The sequence below is a fragment of the Vanessa atalanta genome, chromosome 13, assembly GCF_905147765.1.
Source record: "Vanessa atalanta chromosome 13, ilVanAtal1.2, whole genome shotgun sequence".
In the NCBI taxonomy this organism is placed as follows: Eukaryota; Metazoa; Arthropoda; class Insecta; order Lepidoptera; family Nymphalidae; genus Vanessa; species Vanessa atalanta.
In genome coordinates, this window is record NC_061883.1 from 8623820 (window position 1) to 8647919 (window position 24100).

Genomic DNA, 24100 nt, shown 5'->3' on the forward strand with positions numbered 1-24100 from the left:
TATATAAGCCGATCAGTTCGGCTTTTGTGATTACATAAACTAAACTATAGTAAATTCGTAAGTCTTAAATAATTTGAAAGTGCCTAATATAATTTGAGATAAGCATTATAAGTCTAACTAATAAATAATTAGTTAGGTAGGTATTTAATTTTGTCTTTTGTACGTATCTGTTTATATATGAATTATATATTTATCTGTTATATTTATTATTAAAACTAGAGGTATTAATCGTGTTACTTGTTGGCTGTTGTATAGATACAAATTTTAATCTTATCAAATTACATAGTAAGTAAGTCTTAGAAAAAAACTAGTATACTAATACATTTTTATACTATTATTTAATTTCTCGGTATTAATTGTTATATTTACCCGATTTTTACAGATAGCAATATATCCTTGAACTTTGATCGTTCGTCGAAAGTGCAATGAACATTTGTGTCTAAATAATATATTTATATACTTACGTAGTGTAAACAACAGGTTAACTCAAACTGAAATAATACCTAATTTAGATATATTCTTTTATTTCAGATAAAAATTGAAATGGCTAATATTTTTTCACCAAATTTTATTGTGAAAAGACTTTTTTCCGGTGCTCCTAGTAAAATTCGGGCCCAAAAATATGTGCTTACAAAATATTTTCAAGGAGAACCTAAAATAAGTGATTTCAAGATAGTGGAAGAAACACTTCCGGATTTAAAAAGTGGAGGTGAAAACCAATCAATCTCATATTAATTACAATCCCAGTCGAAATTACAAATACTTATTATATATTTATTTAAAGTTTAACCTCAAAATAGTAGTTTTAGTGTTGCTACATTAAATAATTAAAAGTCCTTATCGCTTTAAACTCTGATTGATAAAATGTTGGAAGACTAAATATTAAAAATAATTCCAAAAATACAAACTGTATTTTTTTTTAACTCTTAACCAGTTTTTACTATAATTATTTTTATGGTTTACAGAAATATTGACGGAAGCAGAATATCTCAGTGTGGATCCATATATGCGAGCTTATATGATTGGATACAAATTACCCACTGATATGATAGGTGGACAAGTTGCAAAGTAAGTATCTTAAAAGTTATGTCTCTTTTGGAAATTGAAGTGACACATTTATGGCTGCCTTGTACCAGTGACGTTACATTTTAAGCTTTTGTCTCGTAATAAAGGCGAAAGATCAATTTTCGGCTCATGTGTGACGTATGTGAGGAATACGAGACACACTGACTTATTTCTTTCACTTCAAATCTTCAAACTTTTGCGTGCTATTTAGTAATGCACGCTCTATTTCTTTTAATTTATAATATTTTTAGGGTGATCGAGAGTCGCAATGAAAATATTCCCGTAGGAAGTTACGTGACTGGTACGTTAGGATGGCGTACTCATACTATAGTGGACCCTAGCAAATTGAGTTCGTTGGGCATGTTACCTTTAACAATCGTACCAGATATAAGACCACATCCAGTTTCTCTAGCATTAGGTGTTCTTGGAATGCCTGGGTGAGTAAGTAAGCTTAAGTTCCGAGAACACTGGATCTACTTGAAATGTGCTCAAAAACAATCCGTCAAATTTTGATTTATCGATCTACGATCGATCGTTACTACGATTACTAGGTACCATATATCGTTTTAATAAACGCCTATTATATGCGCAAGAATTTTTTAGTGATTTTTTAATGTAACGTTAAAAAACCAATTATAGTACATATATTTACTATTTATATATAAATTTTGTTAGAAATACAGCCTACTTTGGCTTAAAAGAAATATGCAAACCGAAAGAAGGAGAAACAATTGCAATAACTGGTGCTGCTGGAGCAGTTGGTTCACATGTCGGACAGATCGGTAAACTTTTAGGTATGTAGAAAAGCAAATCGGTATATATATGGTACCATAAGATTTAATAATATTAAAAAATTCAATAAAGTTTATTATATTCATATAAATAAAAGCTCTGCTATATTATGCACTACAATGAGCTCATGATTCATATCTATTTATTTATAGTTTAACACTAGTTCACTAAACTGCATATATTCAATTTAATTTAACTTCTAAAGTTCGACTCAACTTCGCTGACATTCAAAACGTCATTTTTTTCTTTTTTTTAATCATTTTTCTGGAACAAATTTATATTTAGGTATATATTACCTTTGGTGTAAATTATGAATACTTGTCACTTATAATAGGTTATTTGACTGGTTTTTAAAATGCATTTTATATTATTTAGTAGAGGTTAAGGAACCCAGTAAAAGTTTTTTTTTTTTTAATTCTTGTACATATTTGCTGAAAAATATCAAAGTAAAAATTCCATATTTAAATAGCGCGCGAAAACGCTACAGTGACAATATGGCGCTGCAATGGGGTCGGTGACGTCACTTGCCTGTATTTTAATCTGTGGCACATATAATACATATACAGTAGGTAAACGAGGTTAATAAGAAAGTGACGTCATCATAAGCCCGACCAATCAGAAGCGGTTTGTGTCATGTGACAAACGTTTAAAAAAATGCATTTTTATTCAAGGATTTTTGAATAAATTAATTACTATATTCCACTTTCATTATTAAATAACCATTTTTAAGCTCATAATATATGCTGATTACAATAATTGACACTTTCTTTTTCGCATTGTCAAATAGCCTATTGTTAAGTTGCATTAGCCTGTTCGCCTGCCTAAGGCGGTGGGCAAATGGGCTACCTGATGGTAAGTACGGGGCTCTAAAAAACGTAACCGCTGCTTTAACCGCCAATGCATCGCCAACCTTTGGAAAGAAGATGTTATGTTATTTGCACTAGCTCATTTAATAATTATTGTTTTTTGGCGGTGGTATGGCGTCAATTTAATGTAAAATGTGAAAGTCGTTACAAAAGGAATACAATAATTGAATAATCTCATCATTTCAAACATTACAGGTTGTCGTGTAATAGGATTTGCTGGTACGGATGAGAAATGCGAGTATTTAGAGAAAGAACTAGGTTTTGATCGAGTTTTTAATTATAAGACGTGCAAAATAAGTGCTGCCCTAAAAGAAGGTGCTCCAAATCGTGTTGACTGCTATTTCGATAATGCACGTATATTTAAATATTAATCTTTCTTTTTAATTTTGACTAAGTAATATATTTTTCAAGCCGAATGAAATATGTATAACCGACTGAGCTTTAAAATTAAATATTACAGGTCGGAGGTGAAATAAGTACAAAAATAATGAACCATATGAACAAATTCGGTAGAGTTGCTGTTTGTGGATCGATTTCATCATACAATGATTTGAAACTGCCTAAAGGTAATTTTATTAAAAAAAAAAAACAACATAAATAACCCCTTTGGTAAATTATACGAATAACATTTTTATTTTTCTTTATCAAATTATAGTTACAATAGTGCAGCCCGCAATCGTTTTCAAAGAACTTAAACTCGAAGGATTTTTGGTCAATCGTTGGAACGATCGCTGGAACGAGGGCGTGAATATGAACTTAAAATGGCTCAATGAAGGGAAAATTAAGTACCAAGAGAAAGTTTATTATGGATTCGAAAACATGGTCGACGCTTTAGTTGGAATGTTAAGGGGAGAAAATACTGGAAAAGCAGTCGTAAAAGTAAAGTAAAGGTTATAAATCTTTCCGTATAAAGAAAAGTAATCGGAAAAACTATTAAGCTTGTTTTATTGACCCCTGTAAAAAACTAACAAAACTAACCTGTAAAATAATAACAGATCACTTATTAATTTATTATCTTAAAATTAAGTCTTGTCCATGGCATAACAAGGATAAAACAAGTATTCATATGTTAGTTACTGGCTATGAGCTGGAATATATAAAAAAAATGAATTAGCAATATCTATAATTAAAATAAAACAAATTGAAATAATTTAACAATAACTACGTTAGACAGTAGGAGGTTTTTTTGAGATTAGGGAAAGTACTACTGAACAAATATGTTATAGTAACTAGCAACATTGTTTGACTTTAGCAATAACAACAATATATATTTAAGAACTAAATATCCAATATGAATAAAAAAAACTAAAACTTTATATTTATTTTTACTAGTGGGTCGCCTACGAAACTTCATGTTTATTCAATATTCTTTTAGGAATTTCCAAACCTGAAAACTGCAAATCACTCATCTACATTTGGCGCCAAATTGACGAAACTTTTTTTAATGTCTTTTTTAATATAACATAATTTTAGTTAGAATTGGAGTTTTTTATTTAGAATAAACTTTCTCAATTTATAGCCTATTCCAAAGGTATAAATATAAAGGTATAAGGTATTCCAAAAGTAGGAAAAAAGATAAACAAATCTTAGATGCGCTGCAATATCATCCGTGACAACAGAGTCCTAGTAGTTTGTCTTGGACCTGTTGATTGATTTGGTCACAGTGATCGTTTTTAGGTTCAAGAATGGTACAGTTACTGACTTTTTTATTGCGCGTGCTGAGAAATCAGTACCAAAAATGATGCTTCAATGATGCCTTGTACAATAAACTGCTCAGAGAAACTAATAAGTTCAGAATTCGGCAGTGTTTTTTCTCGATTATCACCAATACGAAGAAAATACGCAGGAAAGTCTCTTAATCACTGATACAAAAATCGGCCTACGCTATTAATCTATAGGATTAAAAAAAACAACAAAACTTGAACGAACAACCAACACCAATTAAAGAATACAATTTTCGATACAAATATGATTGTGGTTTATTTGTCCAACTAACGAATAATATTATTTTTTCTGTCATCATTTTGGACAAAATTTAATTTGAAATAAATAAGAACAATAACTGTTAAAAGCGTTGTTACATATTCATGTCAACCGTTTATTTTATTGGGTATCACTAGTGTTGAATCAAAAAAAGGGAAATAAACACAGACATTTATATGAAGTATTCTAGTGTGTATGTGCTTTGTTTTAAACATAATGGTAACTCTTTAAAGAAAAACCTGTCAAAAAAGCACAAACAGTATTATTTGCATTTTTTTTTCTTTTAAGTTAAAGTTTTAAACTTACAATTATATTTAAAATGTAATAGTATTTCAAAAGAAAAAGCGTGTTTTCATGCCATTTTTTGGTCCCGGTCCAGAAAAACCCTTTGGAAGTTTGCAGCCCGACTTTTTAGTCACAGACAATGTAAAATACATACTTAAATTTTCACAATGTCACAGTCAAAAAGCGCGAACTTTGACAAGTTGCAATCATATTAGTTAAGTTAAAGTTAGGTACTAATTTTTTTCCTCGGTGTTGTTTTTATTTTGCTGTTTTATAAAATATTTGTTTATTGTTTCGCATTCTTTATTAAATTATTTAATAGTAATACAAGTATTTTATATAGACTTTATATAGAAAAATACTTATAACTATCCGTCAAAATTAAGCTAAAAGTGAAAACAATTACTAGTTTAAAAATAATTAAGATACTTTTAATTATTATATAGTTATGAATATTTCTAAAATATTAAAGTGTTCTAAGAATGGTAACAACCAAGTGTGTGTTTATTCATTCGAAACACCTGTCGGTAAGATAGTTGCAGGTGCTGATGACGATTTCTTATATGTTGTTATATTTGAAGATTCAAAAAATGTCGAAAAAACATTCCAAGCGATTTCCAAGAAATTATCATGTAATTTCGTTGAGGAAAAAAACAAAATTTTAGATCAATTCGAGAGCGAAATCAAAGAATATTTTGCGGGAGATCTTCAAAAATTCACTCTTCCTATAAAAACTTTGGGCTCAGAATTTCAAAAAGTTATTACTTTTTATGATTGTGCAATAATTAATTGTAAAGATTTTCATTATTTTGATGCTACAATAATTTATTATTTAACAGGATGTGTGGGATAAACTACTTGAAATTCCATATGGATCAACACACACTTATGGCGAACTAGCCAAGATTATGGGTAGACCAGCAAGCCATTCTCGTGCTGTTGGTGCTGCTTGTGGTGCAAATGCTCATCTACTTGTTATACCTTGCCATAGGCTTGTGGCATCTGGTTCTAATGGAGGTTTCAGCAGTGGATTGGACCGCAAGGAATGGTTATTAAATCATGAAAAAAAGTTTTCTTAATTTATGTTGTATATTGAGGAATTTATATCAATGTAAAAAAATAAAGTACAAAATAAAATTTACATATTAACATTATTTTTGAATAATATTAACATTTAACTTAAATAGTTAGATATAAGACTAAAGTTTTAAATCACAATAAGTACAAGAAAAATGAAAAATAGGTATATTTCCTAAAATATTGCATTTCTTTTTTCACAATTACTCATAACAGTGTGTAACATAACTTGTTTACATAACATTTTATTTGCAAATATACTACATATATGTAAATTGATTGATTTATTATATTTTCATGATTGAAATAAAATATGCTTGAATACCAAGATATAAACAAGACGTTTCTATGTGCATCTTAAAATCCAAGTAGGTAACAATAACCATAAAAATAGCAGTAATTCTAATAAGATGATATAAATACTATGTACAATATTTTAAAACCAATTTCTTATTGTATTTACATTAAAAGTATAGATTTGTTTTTTTCAACTGATTAATTCGTTTTCACTCTCTTGTTGATGAGTGTTAATGGGTGACTTGAATATGTCGATAGAATTTGTCAAAAGTAATGTAAAATAAAATGAAAAAATAATAAATTTTAACCGAGTACCAAATTATAGTTATGATATAAAATTTTATACTATATTAACTTAAATTTATATGTAAAATATTAATTACAAAGTAAATGGATATTGGCGCATCATGTATATCCTCGTCTATTTAAATTGTAGTAGAGTCCTTTGAGTTGAACAAGTTCCGAATGCGTGCCTCGTTCCGCGACGCATCCTGCGCTAAGTACACATATCAGGTCTGCGTCGCGCACCGTGCTCAGCCGATGAGCGATCATAACGCACGTTCGACCGGCCTTTGCTTTATCTAGAGCCTCTTGTACCACCTGTGAATTTTGAAGAAAGCGACGTAATAGTAAATATATTCAAACATACAATAAATCAGTATTTACCAATACATAATGAAAAACAAAGTCATACACATATTTTATTGAACATTAGATACACAGATTCAATTGAAAATATGTACCTCAGTTTCCGAGTTTTAGTTTTCTCGATAGACGAATTATCATAAATATTTTTTAATTACTTATCATAATATATGTTTAATTTGTATAAAAAAAATTTTATACGTATATGGCAATAAAGTATACATAACATATATATATTTTTAATAAAATAAACGTCAAATATAATATCACTTTTATTTTTGCAGTCTCACGCACAGTAAGACATATTGACGAGCATCACTCACTCATACAAAACGATTATAAATATAATTATAGAATAAAATAGATATACACCTACCTATTCTAAAATTAAAATTATTTTCACAACTTCGAGCCTCAAGGTTCTGAGTTTTTCTTAAAATATTTTTAATGTAGGGCAGTGATACTACATATAACTTTTAAAGAGATAGTTATAAATAAGGTTTTATTACTTGATATAATAACTTCTTTACCTTTTCACTTTCAGTATCCAGGGCGCTTGTTGCTTCGTCTAGAAGTAGCATTTTAGGTCGCCTAATCAAAGCTCTAGCTATAGCGACTCTCTGCTTCTGACCTCCGGATAATTGTGTGCCTTTCGATCCAATGTTGGTGTCGTAACCCTAGATATAAAAAAAGTATTAAGCAACTGGTATAAAATAGTAAAAGTGTCTATGTCTAAATCTTATTGTCTTTGATAACTAATATGTTTGACTACTGTCGGGTACCGATGTACTCGCCAGAAGGCTAAGTATACATTTAAATGGATTACGTTTCCATCATAATATACTGTATCTTATTAACCGATATAAAAAATAAAGACTTATCCACCTTACTTACCATAGGCAAAGATACCACGAAATTATGTATGTTAGCTTGTTTGGCAGCTTCTATAATGTCATCCATTTCAAGTTGTTTCGTATTGTCACCGTACGCAATGTTTTCTCCAATAGTGCGGTCGAATAGAATCGGCTCTTGTTGTACGAATCCTATAGTTTGTCTCACATCTACTAGTCGTAGTTTTGGTAAAGGTACGCCATTTTGAGCCTGAGAAAGAAAGGATACCGTTAATAGAATGCGCGCTGCTTAGGTTAATGCCAATGAAAAGTCCTAAGTCTGTAAACACTCTCCACACGATTCTCAATCTCAACTGACCAGTTGTTGACAATTTGTTAATTTAATTTTGAAATATTATTGAAAAAATAAAAACAAAATTTATGTTACCACAATGCCTTCATCAGGGTCATAGTATCTTTCCAGCAGTTGTATGATGGTGCTTTTTCCACATCCACTGGCACCGACTAACGCTATAGTCTTCCCGTTCTCTATTTCAAGATCAAAGTTTTTCAATACTTGAATAAGTGGTCGCGTTGGGTATTTAAACTGCACGTTTTGGAGGCTCGCTTCACCTGTTCCTCTCTGAAAGATAGTAGTCACAATTTGAAATAAGCAAGATTAAATTGATGATATATTGATTTACGTAGATTAAAATAGATTTTTTTATAAAATCAAGCGTGCGTCTCTGTATAATTTGATATGATGTTGCTTAAATATAACGACACTCACAAAATTCTCGGCTGCGGCTTGATCTGGGTCCATGATTTTAGATTGACGATTCAATATCACAATGACGCGACCTGCAGCCTTGATTCCCTTCTGGAAGTTAGGTGCAAACGCAAATGCTTGAGCAGCTGACGACGAGCCCATCAGAAGAGTTTGAGCTGATCTAAAATATAATATTAAAGATGATATCATTTGTTAAGTAGTTTAAATAATATCTTCACAAATAATAAAATTCATTACATTTTTACGATATTTATTGTATACTAAAATTTAAATTACAATAAATATTCCACGATATTAATGTAATTTCACTAAGAATTTATAGCAATCCTTCGCTTCTACATTAATACATTTTTAAATTTTACAGTATATTCATGTTTAAACTTACTTTAGAATTGTAGCGTAATAAACGCCTTGATAAACCATGAGATGTCCTCCGTAAAACATTGTTGCAGAATATACAAAGTTAAAAAGTCCACGAGAGAGGCCAAAAACAATTCCCCTCCAGTGGCATGTTCGTTTCGCAATTAAAAGAGCTGGTATGAGTAGTTTAGTGTATTCCTGAATGAAGGTTTCCTCCCTACCCAGAGATGCGACTGTGCGTACATTCGCAACAGCTTCTACGGCTATCTAGAATAAAGCATATTATCAATACGTCTAATAAGATATATGGCTTGGTTATACTGATATTTGTATACTCGTTTAAATTTAATGATAGAGGTAAGGAGCAGTATCGTTGTATATAATGACAGTCCCTCAAAATATACTAGCGACCCGCCCCGGCTTCGCACGGGTGCAATGCTGATACTAAATATACTACAGAATATCTTACAACGTTCACAGTTTTTTAGTCATTAGATAATACAAACTGACAAATACTATTTTCCTACGTTTTAGATCTGTTATAACTTCGAAAATATTCATTTAAATTACATGGTGTAAAGGACCATATTGATATTAAATGCATAATGTGTACTTAATTCGATAAGGATTAATGCTGTATTGTTTAAAATCCCCTCAAAAATAATCCATTATTATTTTTTGGTCACAAGTCACACTTTTTAATTTTAAAGATTTTTAAATGTAAAATTATATGTATACAACCATAAAAAAAATTGTATCCTATTTTAAATCTTTGGAACTTTCAATAATAGCTTACCTTTGAACTTGATTCCATAGTCTTTGCTGTTCCAAACGATTCAGCTGTGACCATTCTGCCTTGTTTATAAAGTACAGCTGCCATCAACGGTACGAATGCTAAGGCAACAAGTCCCAATCGCCATTCGTAATATAGCGAAACGCCTAGCGCGAAACTGAACGTACCGAACGCTTGAAGAACTGTACCAATTCTTTGTCCTGTTGCCTGAAATGGCAATAAAACTGTATTAAGTGACTTTATAAATATATTGCCTATTTGATTTTTATTAAAAAAAATATTTTTTAATAAACGTATACATAAATGGACGAACACTAGCAGTATTAAACATGAATATAATGAAAGTATAGGTGTAATATAATGCAAACTTTCTCAATATTTTCAAACTTGAATTTGAATTCTCACTTCTCTATTAAGAAAATTGTTTATATATTATGCTCAACTGAAGCAAACTTAAATTTAAATCCAAATTACTAATTATTTTTGTTAAACAATTGAACAACTAAAATAATAATTAATAATACAAGTATCGAAATACAAACGGTCTTCTTAAAATATCTTCCGGTCTAATAGCCGACAAGAGATAAATGAGAAATAAAAACAGGACAACATTACTTTCATATCGACCTGAATATGTAACAGCAAAAAAGGAGTTCATTTTGTTTTTTGCAAATTATAAAAAATTGCCTTATGCCTTAAGCTTATTAAATGTCGTTCTTACCCCTTGCACAGCCGCTGCTTCACCAGAGAGTCGAGCACAAAGAGCACCGGTGGAATTATTTTTATCGTCGAAGAAACCAATCTCCTGTTGCAGCAATTTCTCAAACATACTTTTTCTTAATCGAGCCGTCAAATATTCACCTGCGACTCCATACATGGATACCTAAAAAATAAATGGCTAAAGGTTATCGATATGTTCGTATCTACCCTTGTTTTTTTCCAGTATTCGTGAAATTATCGTTATTCAACAGTACCATACACATATATATTTCCTATATTAGAAGGTAATCGATGTCACACGAGTTGTCGTAGTGTTTCAATTTCAATAGTATTTTTTAAATACTAGATACCACATATTAAAAAATAAATCACATACCATAACGAAATTGGTGATTCCAGAAAAAACGCCAATACCGACAAATATAAGAGCGTAATTTCGAACTTCAGCTTTAACTGCTTCTGTATCTGGATTTGAGAGAACCTGGAAAAATAAATCTGGTCACCTTCGCTCATAAATGCTGGGGGATAAAAAATATGTACTGCCATTCATCAGACCATTTTTATAACTATAATGAGAATTAAACTGTTTCGACAGCCGTATGCCATGCCATGCCTTGGAAAACACGTAAAGTTTTGCTCGTTAACTGTTTTAGTCGAGTCGGATTGCCATGCCATTACACGGCTTGAACACTACAATATCTCTTACGCAATCGAGAGAATAGTAATCGTGCCTAAAATCGGCCAGGTGGATATCATCATCATAGTTTTAGGTTAAACTCTATTCTACCGGAAAGCACTAATAAAATTTAGAAACGTAGCTCATGTATAGCATATTAAAAAAATGTGGGATTTATTCAATAAAAATAAATTAGTAAATCTTACACCCATAAAGTCACCGAGGATAACAGCAAGCAGTGGCATAGAAAATCCACTGACAAGTGAACACAAACTCGCTGCTGCAATTGATCTCCATTCCGGCGCATTGAGTTTCACAACTTGGGCAAAAGATATGTCTGGTGCGTCCATAGATTGATCACTTTCCTAAAAAAATAAAAAATAAGAATGTAAGTAGGTACCTAATTGTTAAATTCAAAATTCAAATTAAATTATCTTTATTCAACTTAGAAGTATTATAATTTCTTATTGAGTGTCAAAATTCCTGTACCGTTAAAAGCAAAAGATATGACTTCTAAATATGAGTACCATTTTATATAATAATTTATATTATTATTTAAATATATGTATAATTTTACTATATCATTATTTATATATTATATATTCATAAATATAGAACTGTTAATTATTGTAGCATCTTCATACATTTTACTATTGTTCTTCTTATTTACTTTTATAGAAGTTGGTAATTAAAAATGTTTATAAAAATACGATAGATCTGAAGTATGAAGATCTTAAATTAAGTATAAATCTTAAATCTTAATTCTTTATTGTTTCGGCCCTATAAATCTCGGTTGTATGTTTATGATTTGTTACTAACATATAAGACGACGGAAACAAGGATTTGCTATATGCGTTATTAATATGTTTTATTTGTGCAAATTAAGGAAATACTAATATTAGGTCTTTACATATGAAATTAGCGTTTTGTAATAAATGTAATAAATAAGTATCTCCTCTTTGTTTAAGAATTCCAAATTCAAATGTATAAATTCATTTATCTGGTAAATTTGAGTTTAGAAAACAGTCTTTCATTTGTTTTTTCTCATCATTATTTTTTTCTTTGGCGTCGCTTATTACTGCACAATGGAAAACATGAAATATCGGTATATTTAAGAGTACGAGATCGACCGTGACACCAGTGCTGCAGGAACAGCTCGAAGGATTAATTGTGTATGTGTGAATTCAATTCAAAATTCAACTCCGATGCGGCAGTCCTTCAACGAGTTTATTGATTCTCGCCCCCATGGTTTTTTTAGTAATGAGATAAATCAATGAACTACCTATGAGATGGCAAAAGTGCATAGACAACAACGGTGCACGGTGCGGTGTACTTTGATTAATTAAATATATTTTACAAAAAACAATTGACATTATATTCCTCCCGTACAAAACGCCAATTTCAAATACTTATGACCTAATATATGTTAATGTAGGACTGTCAAGACATCGTTGTACTCGAACTGTTCATGCAAAAAGTGTATACAAAACGTCAGTAGTCGTGTATTAAGAAGAAAGTTGTGGATTTATAAGATAAAAAATTAAAGTTCTTAAAAATTTTGAAAACTTACTACAATTCTAGTTTCTACATGCTCATCTTCATCTTTTTCACTTTGAACTGATATCGTACGATTTAACGGGTTGCCTTGTTCTGTAAATATAATGTACAAAAAATATTGTTAGAAGAAAAATAGCGTAAGTGACATTTTAAGCTTGCATATCTTTATTGACACGTGTCACACATAATACGGTGTTTGATATATGATCACTGATCAGCTTCTAAATGTAGGTAACACTGCTGTACTAACCCCTTCTCTTCTTGGAGAAGGCTTGGAGTTAACTGACTTGGTGGGTTGGATTTGTACAAAAATTATATCGGGCGTGTATGCTCTTCCAATGTAAGAAAAGTAAAGCAACAAATTGAGATTGCCTCGCAGTGACACCAATTGCTCTGACTTGTTCTCTTACATAATTTAATTTAATTATTATTCAACATACCTGTTTCATTCATATCCGGTGAGGATTGTAACATCACCATATCAAAGTAATGTCCTTTTCTGTTCATTAGTTCAGTGTGACTTCCACATTCTACAACATCTCCACTTTTAAAGACATAAATCTTATCAACGTTTCTAATCGTACTCAGTCTGTGTGCCACGACTATTGTTGTACGTCCTTCTTGAGCCTGAAGTGATGAAAAAACGCAAGGTAAACACTATCAGCATTTTACGATTATTTATTTCCATTTTACTTGGTGGTAGGGCTTTGTGCAAGCCTGTCTAAAACTCACTCGCCAAATATTACCGCTAAGCAGCAAGTGACAGACAGACAGGCACAAGGGACATAACTACTTAGTTCCCAAGATTAGTGGCGTACTGAAGGTGTAAGGAATGGTTACAATTTCTTACGGCGCCAATGTCTATGGACGGAGGTGGATATTTACCACGATTTGCCCCATTTACTTTTTTACGTACTTATTTCATAAAAACAAAACTTTAAGCCACCTAAATAGCTAAATTGATTTTTCATTGACAAATATGAATATTGAATTTTATAACTCAACAAGCGACGCGCCCCGGCTTCGCACGGGTTCAATGCTGATGCTAAATATACAGTATGTCCCTGCGTTTTAAATATGTAATATCTTCGAAAATATTCATTTAAATTTTCTGCTGCAAAGTTCCATATTATTCTGTATTAAATGCATAATGTATTTAAGGTACTGAATTGAATAAGGATTAAAGCTGTATTGCTAAAAATTGCTTAGAAAATAAGCCATTATTTCTCGATAGAGTAAAGGATAAAAAATGGTTATTGTGAGCTATCACTAAGAGATAAATATACCTATATAGTGAGCGTTTGCAATGTAAGCGCAAAAAAATGTGTTTATTTACGACATCACTTTAGAAACCTCTAAAATTATCAATATTTCTAATTATAATATCAATCTTCTTCTTGACTCAATTTATCTATTAAACAAAAAACCGTATCAAAATCCGTTGTGTAATTTTAAAGATCAAAGCTTACACAGGTACAGAACGACGGCGGTAAGCGACTTTGTTTTATACAAGCTTAAATTATACTTTAACAGAAATTTTCAAAATATTAAACAAACCTTGTCTAATGCTTTTTGAACTTTTGCCTCCGAAGACGTGTCGAGTGCACTGGTCGCCTCGTCAAGCAATAGGATGCGAGGATTGCGCACCAATGCACGGGCGATAGCGATTCTCTGTTTCTGCCCGCCCGAGAGCGAAGCCCCACGCTCCCCGACGAGTGTATCGTATCCCTGTGTTAGTTACAGGCTTAATACATAATTTACGTTACTTTATAAATGTTATTAAAATTAATTTACATTTACTCATACGGTATAGTTCATTTTAATAGAATATAATCAATAAATTTAACAGTCATGTTTAGAATGGTAACTGTAACAATATTTATAAAGCATGGATATTATATATAGGTACCTACTATATATAATTAATAAATATTGTTTAGGTACACTCTTATCTCACGAATCACGATCATCGTTTTTACTAGTATATAAATAGTCTTGGTTGATATTTTTTGTAATATAAAAAAAATAACTTTATATTTGTACTTTTTTTTTGTTACTAATTACGTTAAGACACCTAAGCTAGGCAAATTAATATATTATTATCCTTACTGAAGGTAATTTCATGATAAATTCGTGAGCATTCGCTTGTTGCGCGGCCATTTCGATGTCCGCGTCGGAAGCGTCTTCCCGTCCGTAGCGTATATTTTCCCGGACTGTGGTGTTGAACAGCACCGGTTCCTGACCGACGAGTCCGATTTGCGCGCGTAGCCATCGCACTGAGAGTTCTCTTACGTCATTACCGTCAATGGAAACCTATAAATAAAATGATTTTATTGAAGGTAAAGTAAGCTACGCATATTTCCTGTGGTATGCCATTACGCAATTACAATTTATAAGTGAATTCTATAAAAACACAAGGGAATTTCTAATTTTTACGACATGTAAGTGAATATTTTAGGATTATATTTATTTAATAATCACAATTAATTATTAGGTGTATGGTCAATTATTTATCAAAAACGAATACTAACGCTGCCGTCGATGACGTCGTAGTATCTAGATATCAGCTGAATGATAGTGGACTTTCCGCAGCCCGAGTGTCCCACCAGCGCCACTGACTGACCCCGTTTTACACTTATATTAATTCTGTTTAAGACCTTAAAATAAAAGAAAAAATATTTGTTTTTAATAACTATTTATCATAGTTATGTATTCTTATGTATTCTTAGCATGCATTAGAAACGACTCTCCATTTAATCATTTTCACTGTGGACTCTATTTTTAACGATGTTATATATAAAATAAATTATAAATTAAAGTCAATAAATTAAATGAAATTTGCATTATTAGAAGTCGCATTGCACTAGTATTATATTGTAGTTGTAATTCAATATAATCTCACAGCTTTTGTAATGTTTTCAGACAAGCAAATGGGTTGCCTCATAGTAAGTGGTCACCAATGCTTATATTTTGCGATAGAATATGTAATGAGGTAGGTATTTACTCCGACTAATTTTTTTTTCAATTTCTAATCAAAAAGAGTGACTTATTTAAAATATGCTATGCTCCAGACGTTAAGTATATTAAATATATGTATGTGCATTGCTTTCAAATTTTACTCACAGGAACATCCGGTCTTGATGGATAGTGAAATATTACGTTTTTTAGTTCAATGTTCCCTTCAATGGAGCTGGGCGTAACACCTTGGTTTTGTAATGGATTGATATAGGGAATATTGTCAATCAAATTAAAAATTTGAGCGCCGGCGCCACGCGCTACTCCGAAAACTTCCATTAATGTTGACGATATACCGAAGTTGGCTGAACCCATCATAACACCGAAGAATACCTAAAATATTACACACATAAGATTTATTCAAAATATTTTTAAGTAGATTTTTCTTACGATTAGTTTAGACATAATATAGGTTTTCCCTTATTTATTGTCATTTTACTCTTAAAAGTTGTATCTGTAATAGGATAATAATTATGTAAACGTAAAATTTTAGGTAATTACTAGAACTCTGTTCACTTACAGCTATCATGGTATCCACGTCATATGTTTCTGGCTCTTCAACCATAAGTTTGTAGCCGAACCAAAATGATAAGGCGTATGCGCAGAAAATACAAAAGAATAGCGTGCCCATTGCCATTCCGTTGAAAAACCCTAAAAAGTATTAAAAAAAATAAAATCAATTATCTAATAGTTATTAAAAAATACAACACAAACAGCGTAGATCATATTTTATTTTCACCACCCAAAGCCACCACGCGCACCCATTTTTATCTGTTACCCTGGGTTTATTTCATAAAATTGCAGCTTAAACTATTAAATTTTTCACAAAAGTTCCTTAATTAACTTAGACGTGTACTTAGAAAGCAATCACCTCTCACGAGGAAAAATTAGTGGATGAAAATTGTTGTTATGTCCTGTATGCCGTTATGGCCCTCGCTCCGTTCGCCGCTCTCCCCTTGTTTGTGCATGACATACTATATTATGATGTATGTATACAACTTGTTGCTATATAATTTGTTTATAATAATATTGATTACACTTTTATTATTTTAGTAACGAAATTCTATTTTTTTAATATATTATTTATGGTTTTCTATACATCTAAACCCCACAATAACCATCAGAGCCTGAGTATTTTCTGAACAAGAAATAAGAAGGAGGAATAAGAACTCTCGTTTCGAGTCATAAATGTATCAAGTCAGGGTATAAATATAAATATACCGAGTTTAAATAAAATCGTTAAATAGTCAATATTATATTACGACTAAAATTAAATAAATCTATACAAATCTATACAAAAACCAAATTATATTGGTAATAATGATGGTGCATAAAATATTTCCGTGTTAGATAAAGCATGAAGTATGTATGTAGATAAGCTCAAATGATTATTTTAGAATCAAAAAGAGCTCTTAAAACATTGTAGGAAATTGAGGTTTAAGAAATATTGTATTTTGTTAATTGAAAACACACCTTTTTTAATATTTATTTTTCTTACTTCCGAAAGGTGACCATCATATCTTTCTATTTCCTTTCTCTGGCCGCTGAATGCATAAACGGTCCGGACTGCTGATAGCGCCTCTTCGGCCACTGCACCTGCTTTGCCGGATGCTATCGCCTCTTTTTTAGATAACCTCGAAGCAATCTATTTATATAAGAATTTTATATTACCATATGATTTATTTTAATGTATGAATGGTAAGTGAAAAATGATACACCTAATAACTAAACTCACCTTTATTTAGATTATTAGAAGCGTGAAGTTTACAAGAATATCTAGTCTCGGTGATTATTATTGTTAATTGAATTAGGTAGTAGAGTTAATTTCTACTAATCTACTCTAATCTACTACTCGGGGTAATTCCCGATTCAAATTGTCTTTGACGTGTTGGGGATAAAAATATTATAGTATTTTTTTTAGAAATTCTATCTTGTATTAAAGTAGGTATCTATTAAATTAAACAGATAGATCAACCTCAAAGTAGATTAAATGGTTTGTTTTTTTTTTTAAGATTCTTCTAGTGATGACTTTTTTCATATTAAGGGTTTAAGCTAAATTGTTTTAAAATAAAAAAACATTTCTTACCAGCCCAGCTATTCCAACTAAGAATAAAGTAACAGGGAAAGAAATCAAGCACAATAAGGCCAATTTCCACCCTTTAACGAGTGCCATTATTATGGAACTGACGAATGACGCTTGGTAGAATATAAAAGTTGCCAGTTTTTCTCCTATACCTTCTTCCAGTTTAACAACATCACTAAAAGAAGACAAATTTAAGTTATGTTTTATAATTATATATAATGCAAAGGAAGGGAGAAGATTAAAATTAAATTCGTATTCTTATGTTGACGTTTTAATCTAAATAAATTATAGTAACTAGTTTCGGCTCGCGGCTCAACTTGCATTGGAAGGGGGGGAGGGGTTGTTTTTATGATATCGGTAGGCGGACGAACAACTGGGCCACATGATGGTTAGTGGTCACTACCGCACATAGACAATGGCGCTGTAAGAAATATTAACCATTCCTTACATAACCAATGGGCCACCAACCTTGAGAACTAAGATGTTACGTCCCTTGTGCCTGTAGTTACACTGGCTCACTCACCCTTCAAACTGGAACACAACAATACTGAGTACTGTTGTTTGGCGGTAGAATATCTGATGAGCGGGTGGTACCTACGCAGACGGGCTTGCACAAAGCCCTACCACCAAGTAAAATTGTTAGGTTAGGTTAGGTTAGTTAAATTTCATGGTGATTGGTTAAATATAACTATGAAGTCGCTAAAGCGTAACAAACTAGTAAATAAACTCACTATTGCGTAGTATGACAGCAATTTCGGGGTAAAATCAAAGTCGATATCAAAGTGTGTAATTAATTTAACATATCGTTTTCTTATCATACTAAATACTGCAAAGATATTAATTGTTTCATTTACGATATAAAGTTAACAGGTATATCAAAAAATCAATATTCAAGTTTGAAAAATACTTTAATATTATACTCACTCGGTCATTTTGCTTGCGAAGTCTCCTGTTTGGTGTGTGTCAAAATATTCGAAATCTTGATTCAGAGCCGCTTTCAAATACTCCTGACGGATCCGGAATACCTTTTGAGATTAAATAGATAATAATATTTTGCTTACAGGCGTAATACAACATTATATTAATTATTTTCATATTTTACTTGTCGTTTATTTAAACGTAACTTAAACATTTGAGTTATTAAATCTGCCCATGATACTATCTCACATTGCCAATGATTGTACTCGATTTTGAACACAGGATACCTATGACAGTTTAAATTCTACTTAAGGAAATTTAACCGGCAATATCATCGGCTTGTATGATTTGTATGTGGGCTCTTGTGTGTCTACATATTAAAATGAATTCTTATTCTTTTACTACTACTATCTTATGTTTTAGTAGGTTACCAGTATTCTAATCATGAAGTTTAATATTAATCATGGCATTTTTAAATTTTTTAATAAATTATTCTTGAAAGGCAGAAGGCCAAATAAACCAACCTATGATGAATGATTATGACCGCAAACAGCGATTAGTAAGAAATAGTATCCACTTGACTTTATATAGCCAGTTGCCAACTATAGAAACGAAGATGTGATGCTCCGCGGTGATAATTAACTCTTATCTTGTATTATTATCACAATTAGTCTTATATATCTATTAAAAGCCTAAATTATATACGTATTAATTACTATCAGACACAAATCCTACTCATACACAGCCTTCTGGCAATTATTAATTAATGTAGAATTTTAGACATTAAAATGATCCCATAGACAATTAAAACTTATTAATTAAAAATAACAGTTGTACGAAACCCACCTGATTAAAAGCAGATATATTCATAAGAACAGTCGCGAGGTAGGAGAATATAACAAGTATTGCGCCAACTATGCTGTTATTTATGGCAAAGGTTTTGATTGCATCGAGGAAGACGTCAGCTTCGCCCAAGATACCGAATCTTACCATACTTTGTAGCAAAGATGAAAACAATAATGTATTTATTGGTGTCATACATCCACAAAATATTGAGAAGATTATTGCTAAGAATATATATAATTTATCCATTCCGGTGGCGAATCGAAACTGAAAAAAAATAATGTATGTATTAATGTGTAATCGTTACTTTGGCTGTACATATTTGAATTAGTCATTGTGAATGGTGAATTGTTGTTATTGTAGTTATTTATAGAATATTATAACAGTTAATAAATTTTATAATACTATTAATAACCTTATATTTGATTGAAAAAGACGTTGATAATACAAGTAATATTAAATAAAGCTATTATTCTAAGTCGATTTCTCTATATTATTATAAGTCGCATAATTTGAATGGTCCGCTCATCATTCCTAGATTTAATATATTTGTTATATTATGTACTTACTAATGTAATAAATGATACACTTGGTACTTCGTTTCCATTTGTTTCTGAGTCGGCATTGCTGTAACAGTTATTATTTTTATAGGCAATTATAGGTATGATGTTTATGTCGCAGGTAAATAGCTGAGATATTAAGGCATAAAACCTTTTTAAAAAAAACTATATATATTCTAAATATTTAGCATTTAACCAAATAATTATGTTCCAACCTAAACTATCAATATAAATGTTTATATTTACATGAGAGTCACTAATGATGACTTAGCTGAGTGTCGCTTTCATGCCGCTGATTGAACAGCACCGTTTAGTAAAGTGTCTAAGCGTTTAATTTGATGGCTGATTAAGCTATTTGCCTGCGACATATACAGACTTCTTTTATTAAAAAATTGGATATTATTTTTAAATTTATGGTCTTTATTACCACGCTAAGGCATCGAATGGAAGTAAAAGATACAGAGCTTTATATAATCGTTAGCATTTTGAAGTTTTAAGCGGGAAATAAGAAGGTCAATTTTAGTAAAAAAAAAAAATTATAACCGGAATATAATTTATACTACTCATAATTATGATCAATCAAGTCGCTGGCAGGGTGGGACGTTAAATAAAATATAAACGAGTATGATTACTATCAATTGGGATCTCTTAGGCAGTGTCAGGTTATCAATGGACCAAATGATTGCAACTGCAATATTGTGATTTTTAATTCAAATCATTATTATTATTAGGCAGACTACTAAATGGGCCACATAATGATTACTAATCATAGGAACTAAGGTCTTATATTTCGTGATGCCGTAGTTACACTGAATCACTTCCACCATTCAAACCAAAACACAACATTACAAAATATTGCTGTTTGGTGGTACTATATGATGGATGGGTAATTATCTAGACTGCCTTCCACTAAGTCAAGTCTGTATTAATACGTGAACTTCGTACTTTAATTTTATATTTTAAGAATTTATTATAAATGGTTTTTATTTAAAATTATACATGAAAATATAAAAATTAATGTAGAATTAGGCAAAAAATATCGACATTAAACAATATTAAATTATTTCAAAATGCAAAAATGCATATCAATGAACAGATTTGTATTATTTGTATATATGTAACATGTAATCTGAAAAAAACTTCGGTATTAATCTGCAATTCTACTGATATATTATAATAAATTTAATTAATAAATAGATTTCGTGTCTATATACAGAACCCAGAACAGATTTTTTAATTTTATACATGTATTCAACATATACAAATACACCGATGGCGATAATGAATGTAAGTCTATTCTATAATAATATTGTTTTTTTCCTCTCACGGATCATCCTTCTGGATAGGGGCTAACACCTCCATGCGGGTATTCCGAAATTAGAATAAGGTGTTGTTTTAAATAACAAAAATTAATATTCTAAGGTATATTAACTGTATAAATACTTTAAAAGGTACGCATGTGAAACGTTAAAAACCTTCTTCGGTGTAAGATAAGTAATTTACAGATTATGTTAAATAAAACGAAAAGGGAAACAAAGAATTGTTATTGTAAGATTTTATCGATTGTAGTCGTTATACGACTTTAAGTTTTTATTTTACAGCTCCGTTTGTAGATAAATAAGGTATAATAAAGTATTGGAAGATATATCAATAAAATACAAATATATCTACGTATTCGACGTAAGTATGTAAAACTTTTTATTTATTTTTAAAATAGTAAAATCTATTTTTATTTAGATTTATTTCTAAAACAGATCTTTTTATGATTTAGTATATGTCGATTTTATTTATTAAATCAAAATATTATATTAATAAATGAATATACAGAAAATATTAAAATATATATTTTTTATATACTTTATTGTATTTCCCTGCTTACTATATTTTGTCTTGCTAACGGATAACTAATAAGCAGCTGCAAGCTCACAAAAATATATAAACAATTCAAATAAAAAGATTTAAAAAATATGTATATTATATATTTTAAACAACAATACGAAACTGACTAGTTTAATAGCCATAAATTTATGTATTTTTTCAATAACACATACCAACAATAAGGTCACATTAAAGAATTGATAACATTTTTTATTTACCTGCTTTTGTCGTTAGCGGAGCCATTTTTCGTGAATTGAACTTTAGACAAATCATTCACGGTGTAGCTGTTCTTTTTGCCCTTCTCTTCATAGTCCGCCATTGCTATGACATGGATTTTATTAACTTCGTTGACAAACTTTTTCGCATAAGAATTTATTTACACCACAAGTATATCACGTATTTTTTCTTGTCAGCGTGTCCTCTCCATCGACGACTGACTAGCTATCACAAAAGCTGATATGCGTTATCATGACGATATACTCGGTTCTATTTCTATATACCGTCGATTATCAGGACGTCAACTGATGATAGTTTTGCTTATCTATAAATCCGCTTAATGCAAATCTACATTTATAAATTTATTGAAGAGGTGCCCATTAATTGCGATTTTTTTTTATTAAGATAAATATTTGACTTATATTTATCCGATGTTTACTAGTTGTTATTGTACAAAGTTCATACACAATCAATGAGACTATTTAAGATGACGTTTATTTTTAACGAGCTTGATTGGATTTCATCAACTCCTGAAAAGAAAAACATTGAGTAACTAAAGTGGACTAACCGTGAGAGATTAATGAAATTTTCTTCTTTCCGCAAATAAAATTCAATGATTTTGTTAAATCTATATATATTGTCAATTTCATATAAACAAAACGATATCTAATATTTAGATATATGGAAAATTGAATAAAAGCTTGTTTAAGAAAATATTTATATTCTTCTTATATATATTAGTATAACATATCTTCGTATTTCACCTGATACCAAATTATTGCTATAGAATAGATGAACGATAGGTACAAGTGGAGTGTTTATATCATGATTAAATATTTCATCATATTAATTGAAAATATCAAATACTAAATTTATATTTAAGCATAGGGTACTTTCTTGAAAGTGAAAAATAAAATCAACAAGATGAAATTCACATAAATAATTAAGATAAAAAAATAGATACTTGTCAATACATTATTAACTGTAGGTATACCTAATACGGTTAACCTACTTTTTTATTTAACTTTTAACTATTCAGAAAAATGTTTTTTACTTACGTTTTTGTTTTACTCTGATATTAACATATAACAATGCACGACCCACACGTTTCTAGGTAACTACAATTATTCGGTCTGCGCGTGTTTCTATTGCGTGGGGCACGCAGCACTGTAAAACTGAATTGATGTGTTTAAATAATTAAAATACTAATCTCCTTACGATATTAAATGAAATAATTGAGTGTTTTATGAAAGAGTTTCAAAGTACTGATTGTTTTTTGTTTACGATCTTTAGAACTCGCCTATACGTTATTAATAGATCTGCCATCAGATGCTTTTGCCTGTTATGCTAACAGTTTAAGTAGGTCAAAGGAATTTATTCGTTCGTAGAAACAAACTATATGTTTTGGGTATATTTCGTAGAATTATAAAACGATAAATAGTAAAAATAATAATTAATTGTGTATAAAATTTGTATGGCATTCTATATTAAGTATAGCAATATTATTAAACAATAAATTTCATAGGATATTTGTTCCTATTCATAATATTGCGTTTCTAAAATAGTTACACACGCATGGATTGCTTGGCGTTCCGTTTAATTCTTAATTTTTTTTTAATTAATTAAATTTTTTTTAATAATTCTTAATTAATTTCCGTGCAGTGACGGAGTAAGAATACAATTCACTGCCCCTCTCTCTCCCATGGGTGTCGTAAGAGGCGACTAAGGGACATCTGAGCGACCATCTGCTCATCTGGTGGTAGGATGTCAATCATCCGCCTGGCTTGTTACCACCGTACGCATGGTGAAACACTCGTGAAGTGGCTGCTTGCAGCCGCGTTTCGAGATCAG

General features: G+C 30.7%; 3 protein-coding genes across 3 annotated transcripts; 2 read left to right on the forward strand and 1 right to left on the reverse strand.

The window, feature by feature from the left end:
- The first annotated feature begins 93 nt into the window (after positions 1-93).
- LOC125068208 (prostaglandin reductase 1-like) lies at positions 94-3685 on the forward strand. Its single transcript, XM_047677268.1, has 8 exons — positions 94-136; positions 532-709; positions 966-1068; positions 1317-1502; positions 1741-1859; positions 2919-3073; positions 3184-3289; positions 3379-3685. Exons 2-8 carry the CDS (start codon positions 544-546, stop codon positions 3609-3611), a joined length of 1068 nt encoding a protein of 355 aa, XP_047533224.1. The 5' UTR covers positions 94-136; positions 532-543; the 3' UTR covers positions 3612-3685.
- A 1638-nt stretch (positions 3686-5323) lies between these two features.
- LOC125068209 (methylated-DNA--protein-cysteine methyltransferase) lies at positions 5324-6134 on the forward strand. The gene is made up of 2 exons (XM_047677269.1): positions 5324-5748; positions 5831-6134. The coding sequence occupies exons 1-2, from the start codon at positions 5440-5442 to the stop codon at positions 6068-6070; spliced, it is 549 nt and encodes a 182-aa protein (XP_047533225.1). The 5' UTR covers positions 5324-5439; the 3' UTR covers positions 6071-6134.
- A 102-nt stretch (positions 6135-6236) lies between these two features.
- LOC125068206 (ATP-dependent translocase ABCB1-like) lies at positions 6237-23446 on the reverse strand. Its single transcript, XM_047677265.1, has 24 exons — positions 23308-23446; positions 22252-22779; positions 20165-20222; positions 19599-19862; positions 18759-18859; positions 17838-18009; positions 17225-17396; positions 16272-16402; positions 15860-16084; positions 15268-15393; positions 14846-15049; positions 14294-14464; positions 13177-13363; positions 12750-12829; positions 11386-11544; positions 10880-10984; positions 10505-10666; positions 9787-9990; positions 9016-9257; positions 8631-8790; positions 8289-8483; positions 7905-8111; positions 7541-7687; positions 6237-6965 (listed from the first exon to the last, which is right to left on the reverse strand). The coding sequence occupies exons 2-24, from the start codon at positions 22350-22352 to the stop codon at positions 6771-6773; spliced, it is 3768 nt and encodes a 1255-aa protein (XP_047533221.1). The 5' UTR covers positions 22353-22779; positions 23308-23446; the 3' UTR covers positions 6237-6770.
- Positions 23447-24100: the final 654 nt, after the last annotated feature.

What these genes read in the sequence shown, in the direction of transcription:
- LOC125068208 (XM_047677268.1), top strand. Translation starts at nt 544, where the DNA reads ATGGCTAATATTTTTTCACCAAATTTTATTGTGAAAAGACTTTTTTCC. An exon ending in ATAGGTGGACAAGTTGCAAA is followed by an intron (nt 1,069 to 1,316) that starts GTAAGTATCTTA and finishes TAATATTTTTAG; the next exon opens with GGTGATCGAGAGTCGCAATG. An exon ending in GGTGTTCTTGGAATGCCTGG is followed by an intron (nt 1,503 to 1,740) that starts GTGAGTAAGTAA and finishes AAATTTTGTTAG; the next exon opens with AAATACAGCCTACTTTGGCT.
- LOC125068209 (XM_047677269.1), top strand. Translation starts at nt 5,440, where the DNA reads ATGAATATTTCTAAAATATTAAAGTGTTCTAAGAATGGTAACAACCAA. An exon ending in TGGGCTCAGAATTTCAAAAA is followed by an intron (nt 5,749 to 5,830) that starts GTTATTACTTTT and finishes ATTATTTAACAG; the next exon opens with GATGTGTGGGATAAACTACT.
- LOC125068206 (XM_047677265.1), bottom strand. Translation starts at nt 22,352, where the DNA reads ATGGCGGACTATGAAGAGAAGGGCAAAAAGAACAGCTACACCGTGAAT. An exon ending in TCCGCTAACGACAAAAGCAG is followed by an intron (nt 20,223 to 22,251) that starts GTAAATAAAAAA and finishes TAACTGTTACAG; the next exon opens with CAATGCCGACTCAGAAACAA. An exon ending in ACCCTGATGAAGGCATTGTG is followed by an intron (nt 8,112 to 8,288) that starts GTAACATAAATT and finishes TTTCTTTCTCAG; the next exon opens with GCTCAAAATGGCGTACCTTT.